We start from the raw sequence: 19,919 nt of genomic DNA, 5'->3' as shown, positions 1-19,919 counted from the left end.
AAAGGACATACGTGTTCTGAGATACCCTACATAGTATCAGTCTTACTTTGCAGATTAAGGAATGTGTAGAAGTGTTACCATAACTGTTTATTTTTCAGAGTCTGAAATAATCTTTACATTATAGGTTGTTCTCTGCTTTGACTAATGTTGACTGAACCAAAGTTAGTAGGAAAGCAAACCAAGTATGTGGAAATAGCTTGAGGATTTTCATTCCTCCATTCCCTTCTGTAATATGGTATAACACAAAAGCCTAGGAATGGCCTCCTTGTTATTTCTTATTTCTCAAGGCTCTTTTTAGTTTGTAGTTACCTGTTTTAGCTTGTGTGATAATATTTTGTGTATAATAAAGGCCTGAGGGTGGTGAGTAAAACAGAGATTTGAAAACCCATTATGGGTCACCCACTCTATTGCTTTATACACATAGCTCCCAATAATAAGCTTATAACTTAGGTGAAACTTAACGTCATTTTATAGTGATGAAGCTGAGTTCTGGTGCAAAGTTAATTTCATTCATCATATAATTTACAAGTGATAAAATCTGAATAATTCCTGGCATTTATAATTCTAGTATTCAATTAAGCTTTCTAGTTCTCTGGTTTAGTTTCTATTTAAATGGTTTTTCTTCATTTTGTTTGTGAGACATTGATACTTTTTGACCCAAGAGGAAATGTAGAGAAGTTTCTCTCTCATATTTTGGCCAGGTTTTATCTGACACCAGATAGGCACTTTCCAGGACCCCTCCTCTCAGCTACTCTGATAGCAGGGTTGTGGCTCATCCAAGCACTTTTAGAAACAATTCAAGGAATTTGACACTGAGTGAGGCTGACCAAGTATTATGGCACACCACATTGTGGGGCTTTGTAAAATAACAGTGTGTTCAAGACTAGAAGTGTTTCAGATTTCAAAGTTATTCAAATTTAAGGGATTTTTATTTTATAAATTTTATAAACTTAAGTGTCACACCACCTATTAGATAGAAACAAACATTTTATTTTCATGATCTTAGAGCCACCCTATATAACATAGTATCTAACTAGCATATGTGACTGTTTAAGTCATAATTCATTAGACTAAAATAAATTGGTTCATTTGGTAGTTCTGGCTATATTTCAAAAGCCACTACATATTGTTAGCTGTTGTCTACATTTAGATACAGATCATTTCCGCCGTGACAGATTGTTCTGCTGGACAGTGCTGATTTAGATGATAGACGGTATAGGAAAGGGCCTAGTATAGTACATGTCTCTTGACAGATGCCCCAAAAGGTGACTTATTTTCTCTGCTCTTCTCAGAGCAAGGGTGCTCCATTTTATTGATAGGGTCAGGAGAGGGAGGTAAGTTCCGAGGTACTTTAGCAGGGGTATGTCTGGCACTGGAATCTCTATTTCTGACTGCTGCTACAGTTTTCTAATAGGCCTGTCCTTGTGCTTTACTGGGTAGGCTTGTAAGAGCAAGACCCGGAATAATGTGAACTAGTTTTAGAATCAGAGTAGGAACAAAAAAAATGCGCTAGAAACAATGTTTTCTGTATTCCAGGTAGCACAGGACTCAGCTCTTTCCATCTGTTATCTTAGCAAATCCTCACAGAAGCCCAGAGAAGTTAAACAGTCACCTAAAGTTGCTCAACCAGTAAATTGCAGAGCAAGGCCAGACTTGTTCCTGGCTTTAAAGCCATGCTTTTTTCCTGTTTTGCTATGTTGCCCCATCAATGTGTCTATTCCCCTGCAACCTTAACTTATTAGTGGGATAAGGCCTCAAGTATATTCCTCACGTATAGTCAGTTCTTAGAAAATGAGAAACATTCTTTAGAGTTTACAGCTGCCCTGTTGTCTTCACATGATTTCAACTGGAAGGGAAAGATAGCTTAATTGTATTTGGTTCCAAGGCCCAAGGCCAGACAGAAACTACTTAAGGTCTCATCCCTCACAGGATGTTCAGTGGCTCTATGAACCCTATATTAATTTGCAAGACCACCATTAGCTCATACAATGCCTTTGTGGTAATCAGAATCATAGGCCACCTAAGGGCAGACAAATTGCAGAGATATGTGCACTCCAGTGGAACAATGAGAAAAATGCCCCTTTCCTTGCCCCTGCTGACTGCTGCAACCTCACCAAGGCAGTTCGTTGAAAAAGACGTTTCAGCCAGGAATTGTATTCTCTTAGTTGAGTACCATTGTGTAGCATGTAACCTGCCTGTCAGTACATGTAGTCCTTACCTGTCTTACCTTCTGAATAACAAAACCGTCCTTGGTCCAAAAGGTAGTGCTCAGTAGTGGTCAGACTGTTCTACTGTCTATCCCCAGTGTCCTCCCATGTCTTATGGGTAGTAAGCAAAATTGCTCTAGCCTCAGTTTTATTTGATATCGTATATAATTTTAATTTTTTTTTGTGTGCACTGTGTATGTGCCTGGTGCACATGGAGGCCAGAAGAGGGCATTGGATCCCCTGGGACTGGTAGTACATACAATTGTGAGACAGTATGTGAGTGCTCCAGCCCTAAATCAGAACCAAACTTTAAAAATATCAAGTAGAAGCTGTAGGAATGACTCAGCATGTAAGAGTACTCACTGCTCTTGCAGAAGACTAGGATTCAATTCCCAGCACTCATGGTGGCTCAGAACCATCTGTAACTCCAGTTCCAGGGCACTTGACGCCTTTTTCTGATCCCTATGGACACCAGGTACACATGTGGTGTACATACATATATGCAGGCACAACACTCATGCATATACAATTGAATAAATAAATCTAAAAAAAGTGTTTAAAAATTGGTTCTGATTATCTTTTTTATTATTTCTTAAAATAATGATTGTTTAATGTACAAGGTTAAAAACAAATCTTAATATTTCTTGAACTCTGTGAGTTCGAGGCCAGCCTGGTCTACAGAGTGAGATCCAGGACAGGCACCAAAACTACACAGAGAAACCCTGTCTGGAAAAAAAAAAAGAAAAAGTATAAGTTCCACTCAATGTCTTGGTTAATAAGAACTCTTCTGAAGAGAAACCCTTGTGTGTACTCTAATCCATGACTGATGAAGCACATTTTAATTTTTTTTCTTCTTTAAAGAACTATTTTATTAAAGAAACATTCAGCACTATACAAAAGTAGGGAAATAGTACAAGCAACCCTCTGTCTACTATTAAACAATTTAGATATGTACTTTCAAGTACTACTGGCTTGTCCTTTTAAACATGGCAGTTAATAGCTTCAGAAGCCATAAATTCTATCACTTCTAGTAAAATGTAGATGCTAGGTGGGAATTACAAACCTAAGAAACTTAGCTGGAGAAAAAATGGTTCAAAGCAACCACTTGATGCAAAGTTCGAACTACAGGCATCAACAGTCACTGGCGAAAAGCAGTCTTTATCTTTCTGAGTTAATGTATACCATGGGTGGCTTTAAGTAATCCTTCCAAGTAAAGTGTGTGCTGACAAAACCTTGAATTTTGGCATGCTTCAAGCTAAACTATTAACTCAGGAAGAGAAAAACAAGGGCTCATGTACAAGTCTGGCATCTGAAGGTCATCAAAGGTCATCGCTGACTAGGTTCAATTCTCAATGGTTTGGTCATTTGAAATAAGCTTTTCTACGTCAAGTGGAGCCATGAGGGGTTAGTTAAATACGGAAAACAGAGATCACTAAAAGGACAAATTTTCCCCCATGACTATTTCCATTTGCTTTGCCATGGGCTAACAAACTAAACTGATCCAAAGAAATGTGCGGGACTGACTGGCTTTATGAAATTCCTACGGAATGAGGCGATATAAATAGACAGAAAGAAAGACATCCTTATTATAGAAATGCAATTTTGCTTGACCTTGAAATATTAGGATTTGGTTTTTTGTTTGTTTGTTTTTTGCGACAGGGTTTCTCTGTGTAGTTTTGGTGCTTATCCTGGAACTCACTCTGTAGACCAGGCTGGCCTGGAACTCACAGAGATCCACCTGCCTCTGCCTCCCCAGTGCTAAGATTAAAGGCATGCACTACTGCTGCCCGGTCAGAACTTATACTCTTTGGTAGGGATGGACCATGTCATATTTAGGGAGAGAGTCAAATTGAAAAACCAAAACAAACCTCTTTACTAGAAATTAATATGGTCTCCTCAAAGGACAGTCTCTTCCTATCTCTTCCCCTCCACCAGGCGCCACAAGAAGCCTTGCTGAAATGAGCTACTGTAAGTGGCATCTTATAATCCCTCAGGCAGTAGGACCAGAGAGAGGTTGAAAACCACAGAAAGAACCTTCTGCTCGTTCGTGAAACTGTCAGCTAGAAGGCAGAAAAACACAGGCAAATGGAAGCTAGGGTTCTGCAAGAGAGAGCTAAGAGTGTGTTAGAGCTCTGCACTCACCCTCCATAAGTGCTGCAGAAGGCAAAGCCGCTACAGAGGCAGGAGACCAGATTGTGGAATATGTGACAGAGGACGTCATAGCTATTTTTAGAAGATGCTTTTTCCTACCTTATTTACAGTTTTGAAGAGCAGGAAGACCATCTGAAAGTGAAGTATGGGCGCGTGCACATGTGTGTGAAAGTGCAGACATTTAGAGAAAAGGTGTCTTACCGCCCTGCTTAGAATGGCAGGTTCTACAAACCACGCATTGAAACAGTGGTTTTGATCTATTTGCGGCAGTGTTTTACCATATGGATGAGCAAGTGAGGCTGCTTATACAGTACTGTGACAGAGCAGATAAGGCTTAGGGTACGGGGGCCTCGGAGGACATGTTCCTTCAAGGCCCTGAGCTTGAGGTAAAATGATTAGTAACTGAGGACAGAGAAAAGAGTAAGAACAGTTCCTAAAAGGTACAAAGCTGAGATACACCCAGTTGCTCCCAGCCTAGAGTTGTGGGTGGGACGTCAGTGGGTCCCAGGACCGTACAGCCAGCTTTCAATAAAGCTGGTCTGTGAAACTTGGCTAAGAGGACAGAGGAAAATTGATGTTTGCTCCAGAGTGGGGCTGTCAGCTGTGCTCACCGCCTCACCAGGCTCCCAGCTGTAAACAAAAGTCCTGGCCCTTCATGGCACTGCACAGCAGTCCAGGCTGGCGTAAGTCTCTGAGGACAGCTAGACCATTTTCTCATCCTGGCTGACAACCAGGAGACAGAAGAAACAATAAAAGGTAGAGTGGGGGAAGGGGCAAAATTGCAAGGGGGTGAGGAGCAGAGACCATTTGAGGGAGTTGTGTATTTCAGATCTTAGGGCTTTGGGTGAAAGTGGTAGAAGTCTTTTAGGGAAAGCAGACCCCTTTCCTTATGCAAATATTGCAGGTACTAGTGAATTACAAAGGGGGCTTCAGAGACTCCAGTGTATCATCCACTCCTTCATTTACAAACGTCCATGCTCATGACCATGCTAGCTATTCTGGGTGATGCTAAAGTACTAGAGGATAGCTTACACATTCCAGGATCTAATAAGGAGTTTAGGGCTATGTGTGACAGTGAGTCTTAACCATACCAAATAGACTTTTTGTTTGTATTTGTTTGTTTGCTTTTGAGACAAGGTCTCATGTAGCACACGCTACCTTTGAACTTGCTTTGTAGCCAAGGATGGCCTTGAATTCTTGAATGACTCTCCTGCCTCCCCCTCCACAGTGCTGGGATTACAGGCACATAATACTATGCTCAGCAAATAATAGACCTCTTAAAATATTAAGCGACAGACTTGGAATAAAGTATCGAAGCAACGTAACTGGGTCTGGATCACAGAAGGTGGGATTTGAGAGAACTGTAGTAAGTTAGACATGATGTGGCTATGACGGAAAGGCATCTAGAATTTGAGGCAGAACAAAATTAGTCGTACAATTGAGACCTGCTTTGACTGAAGCAGTAGGTTAGTGTGCCACAGAGAGAGACTCTTCATTTCTCTCCTCCTTGCACGCCTCATCATGGCTAATCCAGTATTCGAGTCTCCCTTTAAGTGTCACTTCCTCACAGTGTTCCAACCTTCTCTCCAGGACCAAGTTAATCACCTTGTTTATGTTCCTAGAGCACCCACTGCTTTTGCCTTTCCAAGATCCGGGCATTTTCACTTGATGAACTAAGCCTGTTTGTCTATAGTATACAAGTCAGGAAGGCTTATTTGATTGTTTTTCCTCCTCCTTTGCAAAATTCAAATCTGTTCTTTCACTTGGCCTATTAAAACTGCCTTGTTCCTGTTCAGCTCTGGAGGGAGAGGCAGGCAGATCTCTGTGATTTCCACTCCAACATGGTCTCCATAGTGAGTTCCAGGACAGCCAGAGCTATAGAGAAACCCTGTCTCAAAACAACAAACAAACAAACAAACAACAACAACAATAAAACCCTATCCTACTCCTAACATCTTTGTTTCTTTGGATGCTTCTGTTCCTTTCTCTTTATTCAGGTCTTAAGTCTCTGTCCTAGGAAACACTTCTAGGACATACTCTTTCCATCACAGAAACATTGTCCGTAATACTTACATAGTTTCTCCATTTTTCTACTTTCTAACAACTTAATCAAATTTTATCTCTTTTGCCATACTGTAGGACCTCTGAGGGCAGGGCTGTGTATTCTGTGTACTTAGTATGTAGTACCTGGCATGTGATGGAAAGTACTCCATGAACATTTGCAAATGAATCCAAAGCAAATGACACAATATTGGTAGGTGAAAGCCAGTCTAAAGGTTGATTATATTCCTAGACATGAAGAAAAGTCTTTAGAAGTTTTCAACTATAAGAGGAGAGAATTATTTTGCCAGGTAGTGGTGGTGCACACCTTTAATCCCAGCACTCAGGAGGCAGAGGCAGCCAGATCTCTGTGAGTTAGAGGCTAGCCTGGTCTACAGAGCAAATTTCAGGACAACCAAGGCTACACAGAGAATCCCTTCTTCAAAAATAAGTAAGTAAATCAATTGCCCGTTTGTTTTAATGCTAGAAAGGGAATTCTTTTATATGTTAAGCAAGCACTTGGCTACATTTCTTGCCCTTGAAGGACCACCTACCTCTGTAAAAATAACAGAGAATGCAGCCCACTCCTGATTCTTGCCTTCTCATTGTCTTGTGGTTTCATGTTCTCTACCTCTCTGTTATTCCCATGTCCTTCATCTCCACAAGCATTACATTTATATATTTGTCCTCCTAAACAAAAAATTGGCAGTATGACCAGACACTCATGTTTCTACAGATGCAGTTGCTCATTCAGCTGCTATTTATTGCCCACCTTCATTGTACCAAGCTTGGTAATGATATCTATAGATGAAAACCTTCTGTCTGTCTTAATGAAGCTCCTAATTGCATGAATACATTACACTGGTCACTCAATGGTAGCTTTAAATTCCCAGTGAAGGAATTTGCCTTACCTGGGCTCAGTGATGGAGACTTTATAATACTGGAGCCTGCACAGTAATTCAGTCTCATAAGTAGACCTTCTGTGTAACTGGGGACCCAGAGATTGGATGCTTATGTCAGTTTACACCAAACTTTCCTCCTTCCCTGTAGATCCAAAATGGCATAGTAGAGGATGTCTAGAAGGGCATTCAAGTGGTAGCCATTCCTTATTACTTTCACAGTGGTCTTATTAAGGCAAATGGTCCAGCAAGTTTCATCTCTTAAATCAAGCACAGTAGAGGAACTTGTGGGAAAAGGGCTTGTGTTTAACAATAGACTAGAGGATCTCTCCTATACTCCAAGTGTCTAAAGCAAGAGTATAGCTTTAAAATAGCTTCTGAGGACAATTAGACAGCCTCACATTGGGGTAGATATTAATGCCGGGGTACTGGCTTGTTTTCATCTTTGACTCAGGTCTTAAGTAGTTAGGAGGCTAGCAAATGAGGATGTCAATGGAGCAATACATACCTATCACTGTTCACAACAGACCACAGTGTCTTATAATTCTAGCACCTGGTACAACAGGAGGATCTTCTCTAATCATTCAGTCTTGTCTCTTTATCAAATATAAGGTTATGGAGGGACTGACTGACAGCTCAGACTCTTGTTTTTAAGTCCCCCCACCCCAAAGATGAATAAAAAGAAAAGGCAAGTAGCTAAATTCCTAACTAGTTACCACTTGGTTGAAGAATAACATCAGACAGTGACATTTTGAAGACATATTTGTTAGTTTTGACCCCCCCTCCCTTTCTTTTACTTGACTCCTGTTCCCTGAAAATGACTCCACCAAGATATTTTGAAGAAAGTGTGTATGTAACAGGTAGAAGTGAAAGAGCTTAAGTCTGATTAATTGCTCTTCTCTCTTAGGTCTCTTTTAGGTCAAGAAAGTTCATCCTGAATCTCTGGCCCATCAATTGGCAATAACAGATTAGGTTTCTATCACAGGGAAAGCTAAATGAAAAATAAAGCTAATGGATCCCTAAACTCACGAAGAACCTCTGGTGAAGGAAAATCTGAATTTCTACAAGTAGAACTCAGCATGATCTTTTTACACCCGTAGTATTGTCCTAATTCAACCCAAGGTCTGTGTTCTCTTCTTTCTACAGGAACCATGGCTTTTAGTCATATCAGGCAAAAGATGAGGAAGGCAGGGGTCGAGGACCGAGTGGTTACAGTCCACCACCACCACAAATTACTGTTAGCATGAATCTGCTGCACACTAAGCCAGAGCAGTCCCTAAATGAATGTGTACAGCTAATAAGTGACATATTGTTAGGAAACAAAGGGAACTTAAAACAAGGGCCTGAGCTTTTAGTCAGTCCCTCAGTAACCTTATGTTTGATAAAGAGACAAGACTGAATGATTAGAGAAGGTCCTCCTGTTGTATCAGGTGCTAGAATTATAAGACATTGTGATCTGTTGACTGTGTTGTCTTATGGGAAAGCCTATGAGATAGTGGTTTTCCAAAAGGGTTAAATATTTGTTACTCTGTGAAAACGAGATAAGCATTAAATGCACTCAACATAACAGATGAATATCTGTGACCAAGGTCTGAAACATTCTTGCTTTTCTTAATGGTTTTAGTTGTGTAGCTAACAGTGATTCTCCTGATTAAAGTGATTCAAATATTGTGAGAAACTGGACAGGCAGTGGTGGTACACACCTGTAATCCCAGCACTTAGGAGTCAGAGTGTCCCAGAACTCAGACGAATCTCTGAGTTCGAGGCTAGCTTGGTCTACAGAGCAAGTTCCAGGATGGCCAAGACTACACAAAGAAACCCTGTCTCGAAAGAACAACAACAAAAGTATTGTGAGAAACTGAGGACTGATATGACAGAGATCAGCCAGTAGACATTGTTAGTAAGTGTAGAGGGAAGTATGTTAACACATAATTTTGGACTTCTATAGGTTGATCAGTTGAAAAGGGAATTACAGTAAGAAAGATGCCTAATAATTAGAGTTTTTTGTACCAGCTGTTTTTTTCATTTTAGTCTATTTGCTCCTGTGATGATTAATCTTCAGTGTCAACCTGGCTGGATTTGGATCACCTAGGAAATTACTGAGGGCACATCTGGGTGTACTTCTGTGAAGGCATTTCCAGGGAGGATTAACTGCAGGGAAGATCTACTCTTAATTTGGATGGTACTATCCCCTAGGCCAGGGTCTCAGACTGACTACAAGGGGAAAAAAAAGAAAACCAGCAGAGCCTCAACAGTCACCTCTCTGCTTCTTGTGTGCCATCCAGTGAACAGCTCCCATTCTAGTCAGCGATGATGTGGGTGCTCTCACTCTCACGCCCGTGATGCTTCACCTGGGCACATGGGGTTAGGAGACTGTGGACTGAAGCCACTGAAACTGTGAGCCAAAATAAATCTTTCCTTCCCTAAGTTGTTTATGTCAGAGATTTTGGCCATGGAATTAACAAGCCAGTTAATATATCCCTAAACAAAGTTTTCATATATCAGCCAAATGATATAGCTGGAGCACCCCTTAACATTAAATGGCTTATATCTGAAAGTTATAAACTATACAGTTTTGATTTTCACAAGTTTTAAAGCAACCGTAAAAGCAGTAAACCATCTCCTCACCTCCCCCAAACAAAATGCTGTAGTAAAGCAGTTATATAAGCTAAAAGTAGAGTTGTTCTGATTGAATATGTGTATGTGCGAATGTGGGAGGGTGTCTGCTTTTTCTTTGCATAAGACCTTGGGGCCTGTTGAAGATGATTTGAAAATCTCTTGCCCAGTTGATAAGGCAATGCACTGAGAAAGAGGAAACTTGAATTTTGCTTCTGTTGTGAGACTAGAGTAAGCTACTTCAATTTTTTGAGTCTCCTGCCCTCACTTCTTGCTTGGATACATGGTTTTCTTACCTCAAAGGTTTGCTTTCAGGATGAAATGCTACTGAAATGTTTGTACCCCTCCCAAAAAACAAAACGTGTAAGAATGCATGGCACTTGAATAATATGACCCTTTTCAGGGAAAGTATAGTTGGAAAGAACTAGTATTGCAATTCAGTGGTTGAAAAAAAATTTAAGGAGCTACAGTGTTTAGTACTTAAAAATTTATATAGCAAACACTAATTCATTTTATGTAATGGATTCGGTATAGGTCATACAATGATAAATACATTTTGATTCTGAGCTTCAAATGCAAATTTCTGTGTGAGAGGCACAGGCAAAGCAGCATATATAATCTTACAACTGCATATATGGAGCTATGTATAGAGCATTATTGGTGAGTCTAAATCTATCTGAATATTGGGCTTGAGAATACTTCACAGAAAACCTGATTTCTGGCTGAGTCTTGACAGATTAAAACAAGCCCCTGAGGCGGCAGAAGTCAAGGCAAGTGTTTGAACACTAGGGAATAGCATGTGCAAAAGCATGACTTGTGAGGCAGGATCTGTTAGCTGTGGCTGGGTTCACCATGATTAAATGGAGAATACATTTTGGAGACAGGAGTGGTAGAAGAGAGGAGAAGCACTGGTGGGGACCAGAGGGAAAATCCACTCTAGGCCATTTGTGGAACGTGGGCTTTTCCCTGAGGTGTAGAGGAAGCTGTTGATGGATTGAAAACTCAGATGTATGAGAAATAGACTGTTTATGGTGCAATTGACAATAGTGTGGGAGATAGGAAAACCTTTGACTCGGTGGCTGAAGAAACTAAAGTCAGGGAGGAGAGGGACTGGGGGGACTATTTGAAGAGTGGAGTGTTCAGTAGGATTTGGTGATTGATGGATTTGAGGGCTATGAAAAAGTGTTAGAGATCTTTGACTCTAAAGTGTCTGGCATGGGTGACTGAGTAGGTAAAGGTAAAAACTTGTCAGGGTTGGGAGGATTGGGCAAGAAGTAAAGCAAAGTTGGAAGAAGATTGTGAGTTCTTCAGTTCTGGGAAGGTTGACTTGGGGATATTTGTGGAATTGAGTTAGTAATTAAGAACCATTAAGCATATTGTTTGTCCTAGCCATGGAAATGGTTACAAACACCAGAGCTTTAGTATGCAGTGAAGAGCTGTGAACTCAGGAAGGAATTGAATGTCTGAAGAATTAGAACACAAGGGGCTGGGGAGATGGCTCAATATGGAATACCACCTGCTACATGCATAGGAGGACCTGAGTTAAAAATCCCCAACAACCATGTTATAAATCCAAGAAGGAGCTAAGTGGTGGTAGCACACGCCTTTACTTCCACCACTTGGGAGGCAAAGCAGGCAGAGCTCTGAGTTTGAGGCTTGCCTGGTCTACAGAGCAAGTTCCAGGCCAGCCAGTATTACCCAGAGTAACCCTGTGTCGAAAAACAAAACAAATCCAAGAATGGCTGGCTATAAATGCCTGTAAGCCCAGCATTTGTAGGGCTGAGACAGGCAAATCTTGGGAGCTGCAGGGTAGCCTGCCTAGCCAAAACAGTGGGCTCTCAGTTCAGCGAGAGACCTGGTGCCAAGGAAATAAGGCAGAGTGATAAAGGAAGACACTTGGTGTCCCCTAACTTCTGCATGCACTCATATAGGTGCATACACCTGAATAGTCATGTATATGCACTACACACACATACACACACACACACACACACAACTAAAAAATGGTCAGAGAAGCAAGAGAAGAAATTGGAGAATGAAAGCCATGGGAGAAAAGATGTGGCAAAGCAGATGTGGCAGCTCTGACAAATGTTAGGGTGAAGCATGAGAGATTAGCCAAGTTTTGACTTAATACAGCAATTATGAAGGTAGTCTAAGGAATATGGAAAGAACATTTAAAGAATGAGTAGGACGAAGAAGCAAGAGATCACAATGTAATAAGGGGTAATTGGTCAAGTGGGGATGTGGGAATCATAGTAAAGGCATTCATTGTAAGGAACTTAATGGTAACTAGAAATGAGGCGCTAGAATAATAGCTACAGAGAAATCCAAGGCCAAATGGATAGTAGTTTCTATTCTTAAATCTGAGAGAGATTCATTCTCAACTTCCTCATTTCTCTGTTGTTTGATATTGGCAGCATGATGTTGTGGTCTACAAATGTGTTGAACCAAATTCATCCCTATCCTATGACATAGGCAGCCTATTAACTGCAGGTTGTAGATGCCTGTAACCAAGCAAAGCATGAAAAAAATGACCAAGTCTCGGCGATATTCAGCAATTTCTCATGGATAATTTTTAAAGCATGCTATATCTTAGTAGGTATCTAGTGCCACTGAAAAGACTAAAAATATAAAAGAGAAGTGATTTTAGCCTGGCCTTTTTTGTGAGTGTGGGTTTAGAGAGAAGCCCACACTTATTTTGGAAATTTGAAGTTTTAAACAGTCCAAGTGTTAGATATTTGACAGGTGTAGAAGACAGACTTTTGGGAAATAGCTAATTTTTATTGAGCAATTTACTGTGTGCCAAATTCTGAGTTAAATACCTGCATTGTTCAATTCCCACAGCAACACTATGAGGTAGTTACTATTATCTTCAATTAACAGATGTGAGAACTGAAGTACAGAATAGTTCAGTAATTTGGTCAAGGTCATGTAGGTACTGTGTTCTGGATTTCTTCAAGAGTTTGAACTTGTAGAAGAGGAAACGGGCTGAGGGAATTGTCATTCAAATCTAGGCTCTGTCTGGTACTAAAGCACCACACTGCCTTAAACATCAAACTGTCATGAATGGAATAGAGAATATGCTTGTATTTTTCCAGACTTGTTCTGTAAGACAAAAATGGTCCCTGGATTTAGGTGATGGTAAGAATTTCCCCTTATTACAGGAAATGAATAGTGAGATCTCTTTGCATATAACATACGACACAGTATAACACAGCAGGGCATTTGTATAAAACTTTACAGTGAAAACAGAGGGCACAAAACGAGCTGCTCGGGAGTGGTGATAGTTGAGTTCCCATGGGACTTCTTCAGGTGACTTCATATGAGCAGACTTTCTATGCCTTCCATGGGGAGGATTCTTTGTGAGGGTGAATTGGCTCAGAGGCCATTCTTCCCTAGGCTTTCAATCTGCTAACAAGCCGTCTGACTAATAAGCCATCAGCCCATATTTGTAGACTAGAAACATTATTCTAGCTGGAGACTGTGGTAGAGCAGAGTGTGAGGCTGGGAGGAACGTATTAATTGCTTTCCCTTCAGAGATGACGGTCTCTTCAACAGAAACAACATGTAGAACAGGGGGGAAGCAGATGGTTGTGCTGCCTAAATTCCCACTACTGTACTCACTTGTCACTGACAGTGTTTATCTAGTGATTGGCTTTTAATTACAGCTTGATCCCAGTGTTAATATATGGTGTATTATTAATGTTTAATAAGAACATTATAATTCTTTTTTCAGTGATTCAACCTACAAGGTTTTAGTGTCTTCTTCATTTTGTCTCTGTTATAGCTGGGGACTGCATTGTGTGTACATAGCTGTATGAACTCTGATTTTGTAGGACTTCTTCCAGATCTCTTTTTCTGTGTTTAATAAATTAATGGAAAGGGAATGAACAGAAGCATATATGATATAGCAAGTGGGAAGATAGGCTTTTATTCTAATTACACATATTCTGTATTATGAGTTAATAGTGGGTACCAATAGCTGTGCAGGCTAACAAGTTATAGAAAATGCATCTCTTGCCCTCCAAAAGCTTATTCTTCCATTGAACCAGTGAGTGGAACCTTGCTCCTAACCCCTGGGTGGTTCCTGAACTAGATTGGTTAGTGTTCCTAACAATGTAACCTAACAAGATTAATCCCAGTGTGGTGAAGTACAAATTTTGAGATTTTGGTAGACAGAAATCATGAAATAAGACTAATAATGCCAATACTGATATAGACAATCGAGATTGGTTGGAGGACATATAAAAAAATTCAAAAGATGTAATACATTCTGGATAGAGTTGAGGGAGGCATTTGCATGGCTCACCAAAAAGAAAAAGTAATTTTAAATCAGTCTAACACTTTAAACAGAAGGGTGCCTGGTTTTTTGTTTGTTTGTTTGTTTGTTTTGAGACAGGGTTTCTCTGTGTAGCTTTGAAGCCTTTCATGGAACTCACTCTGTAGCCCAGGCTGGCCTCGAACTCACAGAGATCCGCCTGCCTCTGCCTCCTGAGTGCTGGGATTAAAGGCATGCGCCACTGCTGCCTGGCCTGTTCTTTTACAATAGGAGGGAAATGCTTATGGGAAAGATAAAGGGTACACTTTATTCCGTCTGTTTCTTCCACTTAGCTCCTTTTTGCTTGGCCTGTGAATTTGGAGAGAGCAAAAGGACCTACTAATAGATTAAAGGGCAAGAGGAGGCTGAACCACTGGCATTCCACAAGGCAGAACAAGCTGGAAGGAAGATGGAGGCACCAATAGCCTTAACAATTGAATAAATAAAGCCTTTCTTCTTGAAGAATACATTTATGAAATATTTATCCACTATTAAATATTAACAAAGAATTAATGAAAATATCCCGAACACTTTATCTTCATAGGAAGCCCCAGCCCCCCATTTAAAAATGCTGTTTAAATCTCAGAATTACATCAGATGTGATTCAGGCAGAAATTCGTATTGGTCTCTGAGGGGTAAGTACTACAAGAGAGCTGATGAGTGCACATGACCTCCAAGTGAGACTCTTGTGTCACCTTTCCTCAACTCATTGGTAAGAAGGAACCAAATTTAACAGTTTTGTGATTGAACAGATTGCTAAATGTCAAACTCCTTCAGTGAAACCTAGCGTTTCTCTAGTCCCTGTGCGTATGTGGGAAGAACAAAGAAAATGAAAGCCATTTGCCCTGGATCTGACGTTGGCATTATGCAAATACTTCCTCTGCCTAGGGGCTCCAGTGAGAAGGATCGTACCTTCCACCTGGCATTGGCTCTGAGTGGCTTTGTGAATTCCTTTGGTCTATTATGTTGGTTGGTACTTTGGCTTCTTCGGCACCCAGCACCAGCTGATGCCCTGCTCTGCGTCCCAGTTGGACAGCCTTTATTGCTCAGTACTGTAGCTGTCTCCAGGGCATTGTTCCTGAGACTTCCAACAGGGCAGATTTGTGTAGTTGGCCCATCTGGACAAGATCTGTAACAAGTAGAGCTCTGTGTAGTAAGCTCATCTCCATAGTCCACCCCCACCACCCCCGCCTCCGGGCTGCAGCAGCCTGACACCCCAGCCCCGTCAGGGACAGTGTCAAAGAGATGCTCTCTGCTCCTTTCAAAGGGGTATTGCTTGGGGCCTCTCATTGATTGGCACTACCTGGGCAGAAATGGGAACATAAGCGCTCTCTTCCCTTTTCAACTTAATCCCGTCCTATAAACCAGTTTTGCAATTTTGATTCTTGGTATGAGAGTGCTAATGTGGCCAATAAAAGTAATTTCTAGATCTGAATATGGTAGTATACACTGTTAATCCTAACACCAGGGAGGCTGAGATAGGAGGATTATGAGTTCAAGACTAGCTTGAAATGCAAGTAAGTTCCAGGAGACCTTAAGATATACAGAAAGACCTTGTCTCAAAAAAAGGAAAGAAAAGAAAAAGAAATCTAGGCTAGCTACCTTGGTCATTCCAAAGCACTGCCTTCAAAATCAAGGGAGACCAAAGGGTATCTCAATGAATAAGACAAATTCAGTATGAAAATGGAGAAAGAAGGCCGATCTTGTCCTTGTACTGTAGAATTTACATTGACCATTGACTTAATTGGCTTTGCATTAGGAATACTTGTGGGGTGAAGTAGGGAGGCAGAGATGAAGTAGAGAAGAGGGGGAGATGGGGAGAGAAAGGAGGAGGAAAGTGGGAAGGGAGGGAAGAGAGCTCAGGTTCCATAGCTCGTTATTATTCTGGGTCCGGAGAAAAGGTCGTCATACTGCAGAGGTTCCTTGTCTGTGTGTTCCCACTGCTATCTTCACATTTGGATCTTTCTGTGTTCTTCAGAGTCAGATCACTTCAAAGAACTCATTGCACCAGGCCCATGTGTCCCTATGACACAGAGTGACACACTACCCTGCTCCGTTCTGACCTTTCTTGTCCCCTCACCTGAGTCCTGTGGAAGAAGATAGGGAAGCACAAAGGGGGAAGAAACAACCCCAAATGTGGCTCTAACTCGTGCAGCTACAATGAGAGGTAGGTGGAGTTCTCGAAATATCTAATAGGGACACCCACTACATGCCCATTTCCTCCTCAGGAACTCTGAAGCCTACACTAGCCAGGACAAAGTGGCATGGCACCATTATTTGCTTGCCAAGGAGAAAGTCACAAGGTCCTGGAAAATAAAGAGACTTTGGAGAAAAAGAAGAAAGAAAACCAGTCACAGTCTCTCTAAAGATTGTCTCTGTCCTCCACTCTTCTTAGGTGTTAGTGCCTTTCATCTCCCTTTCCTAGATCATCAAATACATTTCCTAAGGAATAAGCCTCCCCCTACCTTTTTCCTACCCAGCAGCATAACAAAACCAGTGGCCATGCTAATTGATGAAGGACTAGAACAAAGATATCTGGGACTAGGAAGTTCAGGTAGATCTGGGAGGGTAGAGTTTCTGAGAGTCCTAGGTTCTTGCCCCGGTTCTGAAAATGGTAGCTTTTCTCGAAGTGGACCTCTCTCTCTCTCTGTTGGGCAATGTAACAGTGCTCTAGCCCAGCGCAGCCTATGACTGCCCCATCCCCGTGAAGTAGGGAACCTGTGCCATTCAGAGCAGGTTTTGTGGACTGACAGGACTCCATATTTGTGCTTGCAGTGGGAGAGAGAGAAGTACCAAATAAAGGGCAGGCTCTGAATGGAAGTGGACAAGATGAAGATGACAAGCCGAGAGTCCAGGAGTCTAAATATTCTTCTCAGAGGATCCCCAGCAATGACAGAACGTCTTTCTGGCATCAGGCCCATGGACGAACGATGAGAAATGGCAGAGTAAGCAGTAAATCTGGATTGGGTAGATAAGCCATGTTTGTAAGTACGGCCACCGTTGGCACTGGGCAGTTTCCATAAAGCTTGGGAACTGGTGATTGACCTTATGAGTGGGAGGTCAAGAAGGAACTGTTCAAGCTCCCGACAGAGTTTGATGGAAGGGAAAAGCCCACCCAGCTGAAAGCAGGAAGCCAGAAGCTGTACACTATAGCCTCCACCCTATTCACAGTGCCTGGTGGATATCTTCTGACCTTAGAACTTTATAGACAACCCAATAGAAGATATTGAAAACAAGAAAAGTAAAGGGGAAGACAGCCCTGGAGATAGTGTCAATTCTCTTGGCTCGGTCCACATAGACTTTTCTCATGGTTTCTCCCTCCTTTTGAAGAGGGGCTGGAGGTTGGGGACTATAAATGCTGGAACCTTCCATTGGACCTCCATCCCTTGCTTGTAGGCAGTGTCCTAGGCCATAGCCACGAAAATAGAAGCGGCTTTCTTGTATGATGTCTTCTTCCTAGAATTACAAGAGATAAAAGGTGGTATTTGAGGCCAAAGTGAAAGTTAGCCAGACCACACATAAGTGTCTCATGTCCAATGTAATGCAGGCAAATGGCTCACTACACCAACGCACTACATGCTTTTTTGTTTACCACAAAATTTACATATATATATACATATATACATACATATATATACATATACACATATATCAGCTAAGCAGTTGTATGTTGTGCATAAGTGATATGATTTCATTTGGAGACATGCACCTAGTTGCCTTTTGAATATGTGTAGCATCATTTGGAGTCATCTAAAATCCACCAAAGTGTCAACATCTCAAAGGCAGATTATTTCTGACAGGTAAACAGAACAACAAAAACCAGGCAGTGAAGCTGAGATATTTTGACTTGGTGAAATTGACTGTAATGAATTTAAAAAGCTTTAGAATTAGTTTGTTTTGTATATAGTACTTTTAAAAAATGGTTTTGACTTAAAGCTAAGAATTCTAAAAATTTTACATGACCAAGTGAGCTAGGCAACATAGGTTAAAGTTGATCACTCTTCTGAAGATCTGTATATTTCTTGACAAATTAGCTGACCTGCGAAAGGAATCAGTAAATCTACAGTAATACTTATTACCCAATATTCATTACATTCCTATACAATGCATGTCTTTGATAGACACATTAACACAGAGGAGGTACGTTTTATATAAGTAGTAAGCAGTATGGTGTAGACAGCGAAGTCTATTAATACAACCATTGGCTGACAACACTGAGTAGCTGTGACACAGCTGGGAAGCAGGAGATAAGGGCAGAAAGAAATAAAAGAAATAGAAGGGGGAGCAGGAGGAAGAGGAAGAAATACCCACAAGAGTATTTCTCGTATACAAAAAATATATCCTTCACATAGAAGATTATTATATAAATTAAAAGGATTGAATGCTCTGTGGTAAAAGCTTCAGCTAGGAGATTGCCTGAAATGAAATATCCTTTCATAGTATGATTTCATCTACCAACTCAAGTTTGCCCAGAACTGAGGAGGTCCAAGAGACTAGAGGCTCTCATCGCTAACACTGAGAAATTCAAGGTAAAACAGGAAGAGTAAATCACCCTAGTTACCCCATGTAGTTCTATGCATTATAAGAACAAGATACATGTATATTGTGTGGGTATGTCACATGTGTATATGTAAAATGCACACAAAGGTGTTAAACATTTTGCACAATTGGAGGGACATTGTGGGATCTTTATAATAAGGACTCTGCAGCTATAGAACCCCATTGAAAAGTAGTTTTATAGATGTGATATTGGTATGGTTGGTCATAGTAACTCCTGACTATTACATCACCCAGAACTGAACTGTTAGGAGGGCAAGCCTGGTAGTGGGCATCAGTGGCAGACAAACTCAGGCCAGAAATTCACAAACAAACCCTATTCCTTTCTCTGCCATCTGTTATCTCATATATAGACTGAGTGTCTATTAGGTTCCAAGCATGCTGCCTGTCCAAGTAGATGTCTGTTGAATGGACAACTGGGCTGATGAACCATGTGCTTCAGGATATAAGGAATGGAGTGGCTTTTTGTTCCTGTGATGCTAATATCTTGTCAGGGTCCCAAACTAAAGAGTCCACTCAGAAGGGAATCTCGCTCAGTTATGAAATACTTGGCAGGAAAAACAATTCCTTTTATGCCCCACTATACAATGTGTCCATAGCCTTTGGCTTCTGCAAAGGAGTAGCACTTTAAACAAACGAAAAACCTAAAAGTCTTCCCACCACAGAGCTTTGCTGTCCTGTTCTTGATTTATCAGGTCTTTACAGAGAGTTGTATGTGTGTATGTCAGAGCCAGTTCACTATCCTGCTCTTCAACTTCGAACTGGTACAGTTTGGCAGCCTGAATGCATTTCTCACTTATCATTTTAGCCTCTTTTATCAAAGATCTTGATTCATCTCGCATGCAATCTGTAATTAATTTTTATACTTTTTCTACAGGAGAGGTTTGCTGGGTCCATTTTACAGAAAAAGAACCAGAGGCAAGCAAGGTATCTCAGAAGGAATTGAAAAATGAGAGGGGTAAGTAAAGTTAAAAAAAATCTTCCAAGCATTCCAGTTCAGGACCCTGTACCCCACTCTTCTCCTAGCCCCCCAATTAGAAGATACAACTACATAATATAGGTATTGAGATAAAAACTTCTAAAGGAGAAAGTCAGATGCAATTGCTATTTTTGTTTTTATAAATCCTATTA

The 19,919-nt window shown here is 41.0% G+C and overlaps 2 protein-coding genes across 4 annotated transcripts in view; one reads left to right on the top strand and one right to left on the bottom strand.

The window, feature by feature from the left end:
- Positions 1–10,513: 10,513 nt before the first annotated feature.
- The window catches only part of LOC102928820 (glycine receptor subunit alpha-4), a 29,242-nt gene continuing 19,836 nt past the window's right edge, over positions 10,514–19,919 (bottom strand). Inside the window, exon 9 of one of the 2 annotated variants that reach the window (XM_076562330.1) lies at positions 10,514–15,360. In XM_076562330.1, coding sequence (XP_076418445.1) covers positions 15,271–15,360 — 90 coding nt within the window. In that variant the 3' untranslated portion in view covers positions 10,514–15,270. Of the gene's footprint in view, positions 15,361–17,170; positions 17,688–19,919 lie in introns of those variants that run through there. The other variant, XM_006998424.4, reaches the window with a different exon arrangement.
- Positions 17,038–19,919, top strand: part of Plp1 (proteolipid protein 1) — an 84,676-nt gene continuing 81,794 nt past the window's right edge. For both annotated transcript variants that reach the window (XM_015991277.3, XM_076562336.1), the window contains exons 1-2: positions 17,038–17,176; positions 19,666–19,746. The gene's annotated coding sequence lies outside the window, so the exon portion shown is untranslated. The remainder of the gene's footprint in view (positions 17,177–19,665; positions 19,747–19,919) is intronic.

The sequence above is a fragment of the Peromyscus maniculatus genome, chromosome X (genome assembly GCF_049852395.1).
Source record: "Peromyscus maniculatus bairdii isolate BWxNUB_F1_BW_parent chromosome X, HU_Pman_BW_mat_3.1, whole genome shotgun sequence".
Classification (NCBI taxonomy): Eukaryota; Metazoa; Chordata; class Mammalia; order Rodentia; family Cricetidae; genus Peromyscus; species Peromyscus maniculatus.
The sequence above is the reverse complement of the archived record's forward strand: the minus strand, read 5'-3'. Positions and strand labels throughout refer to the sequence as shown.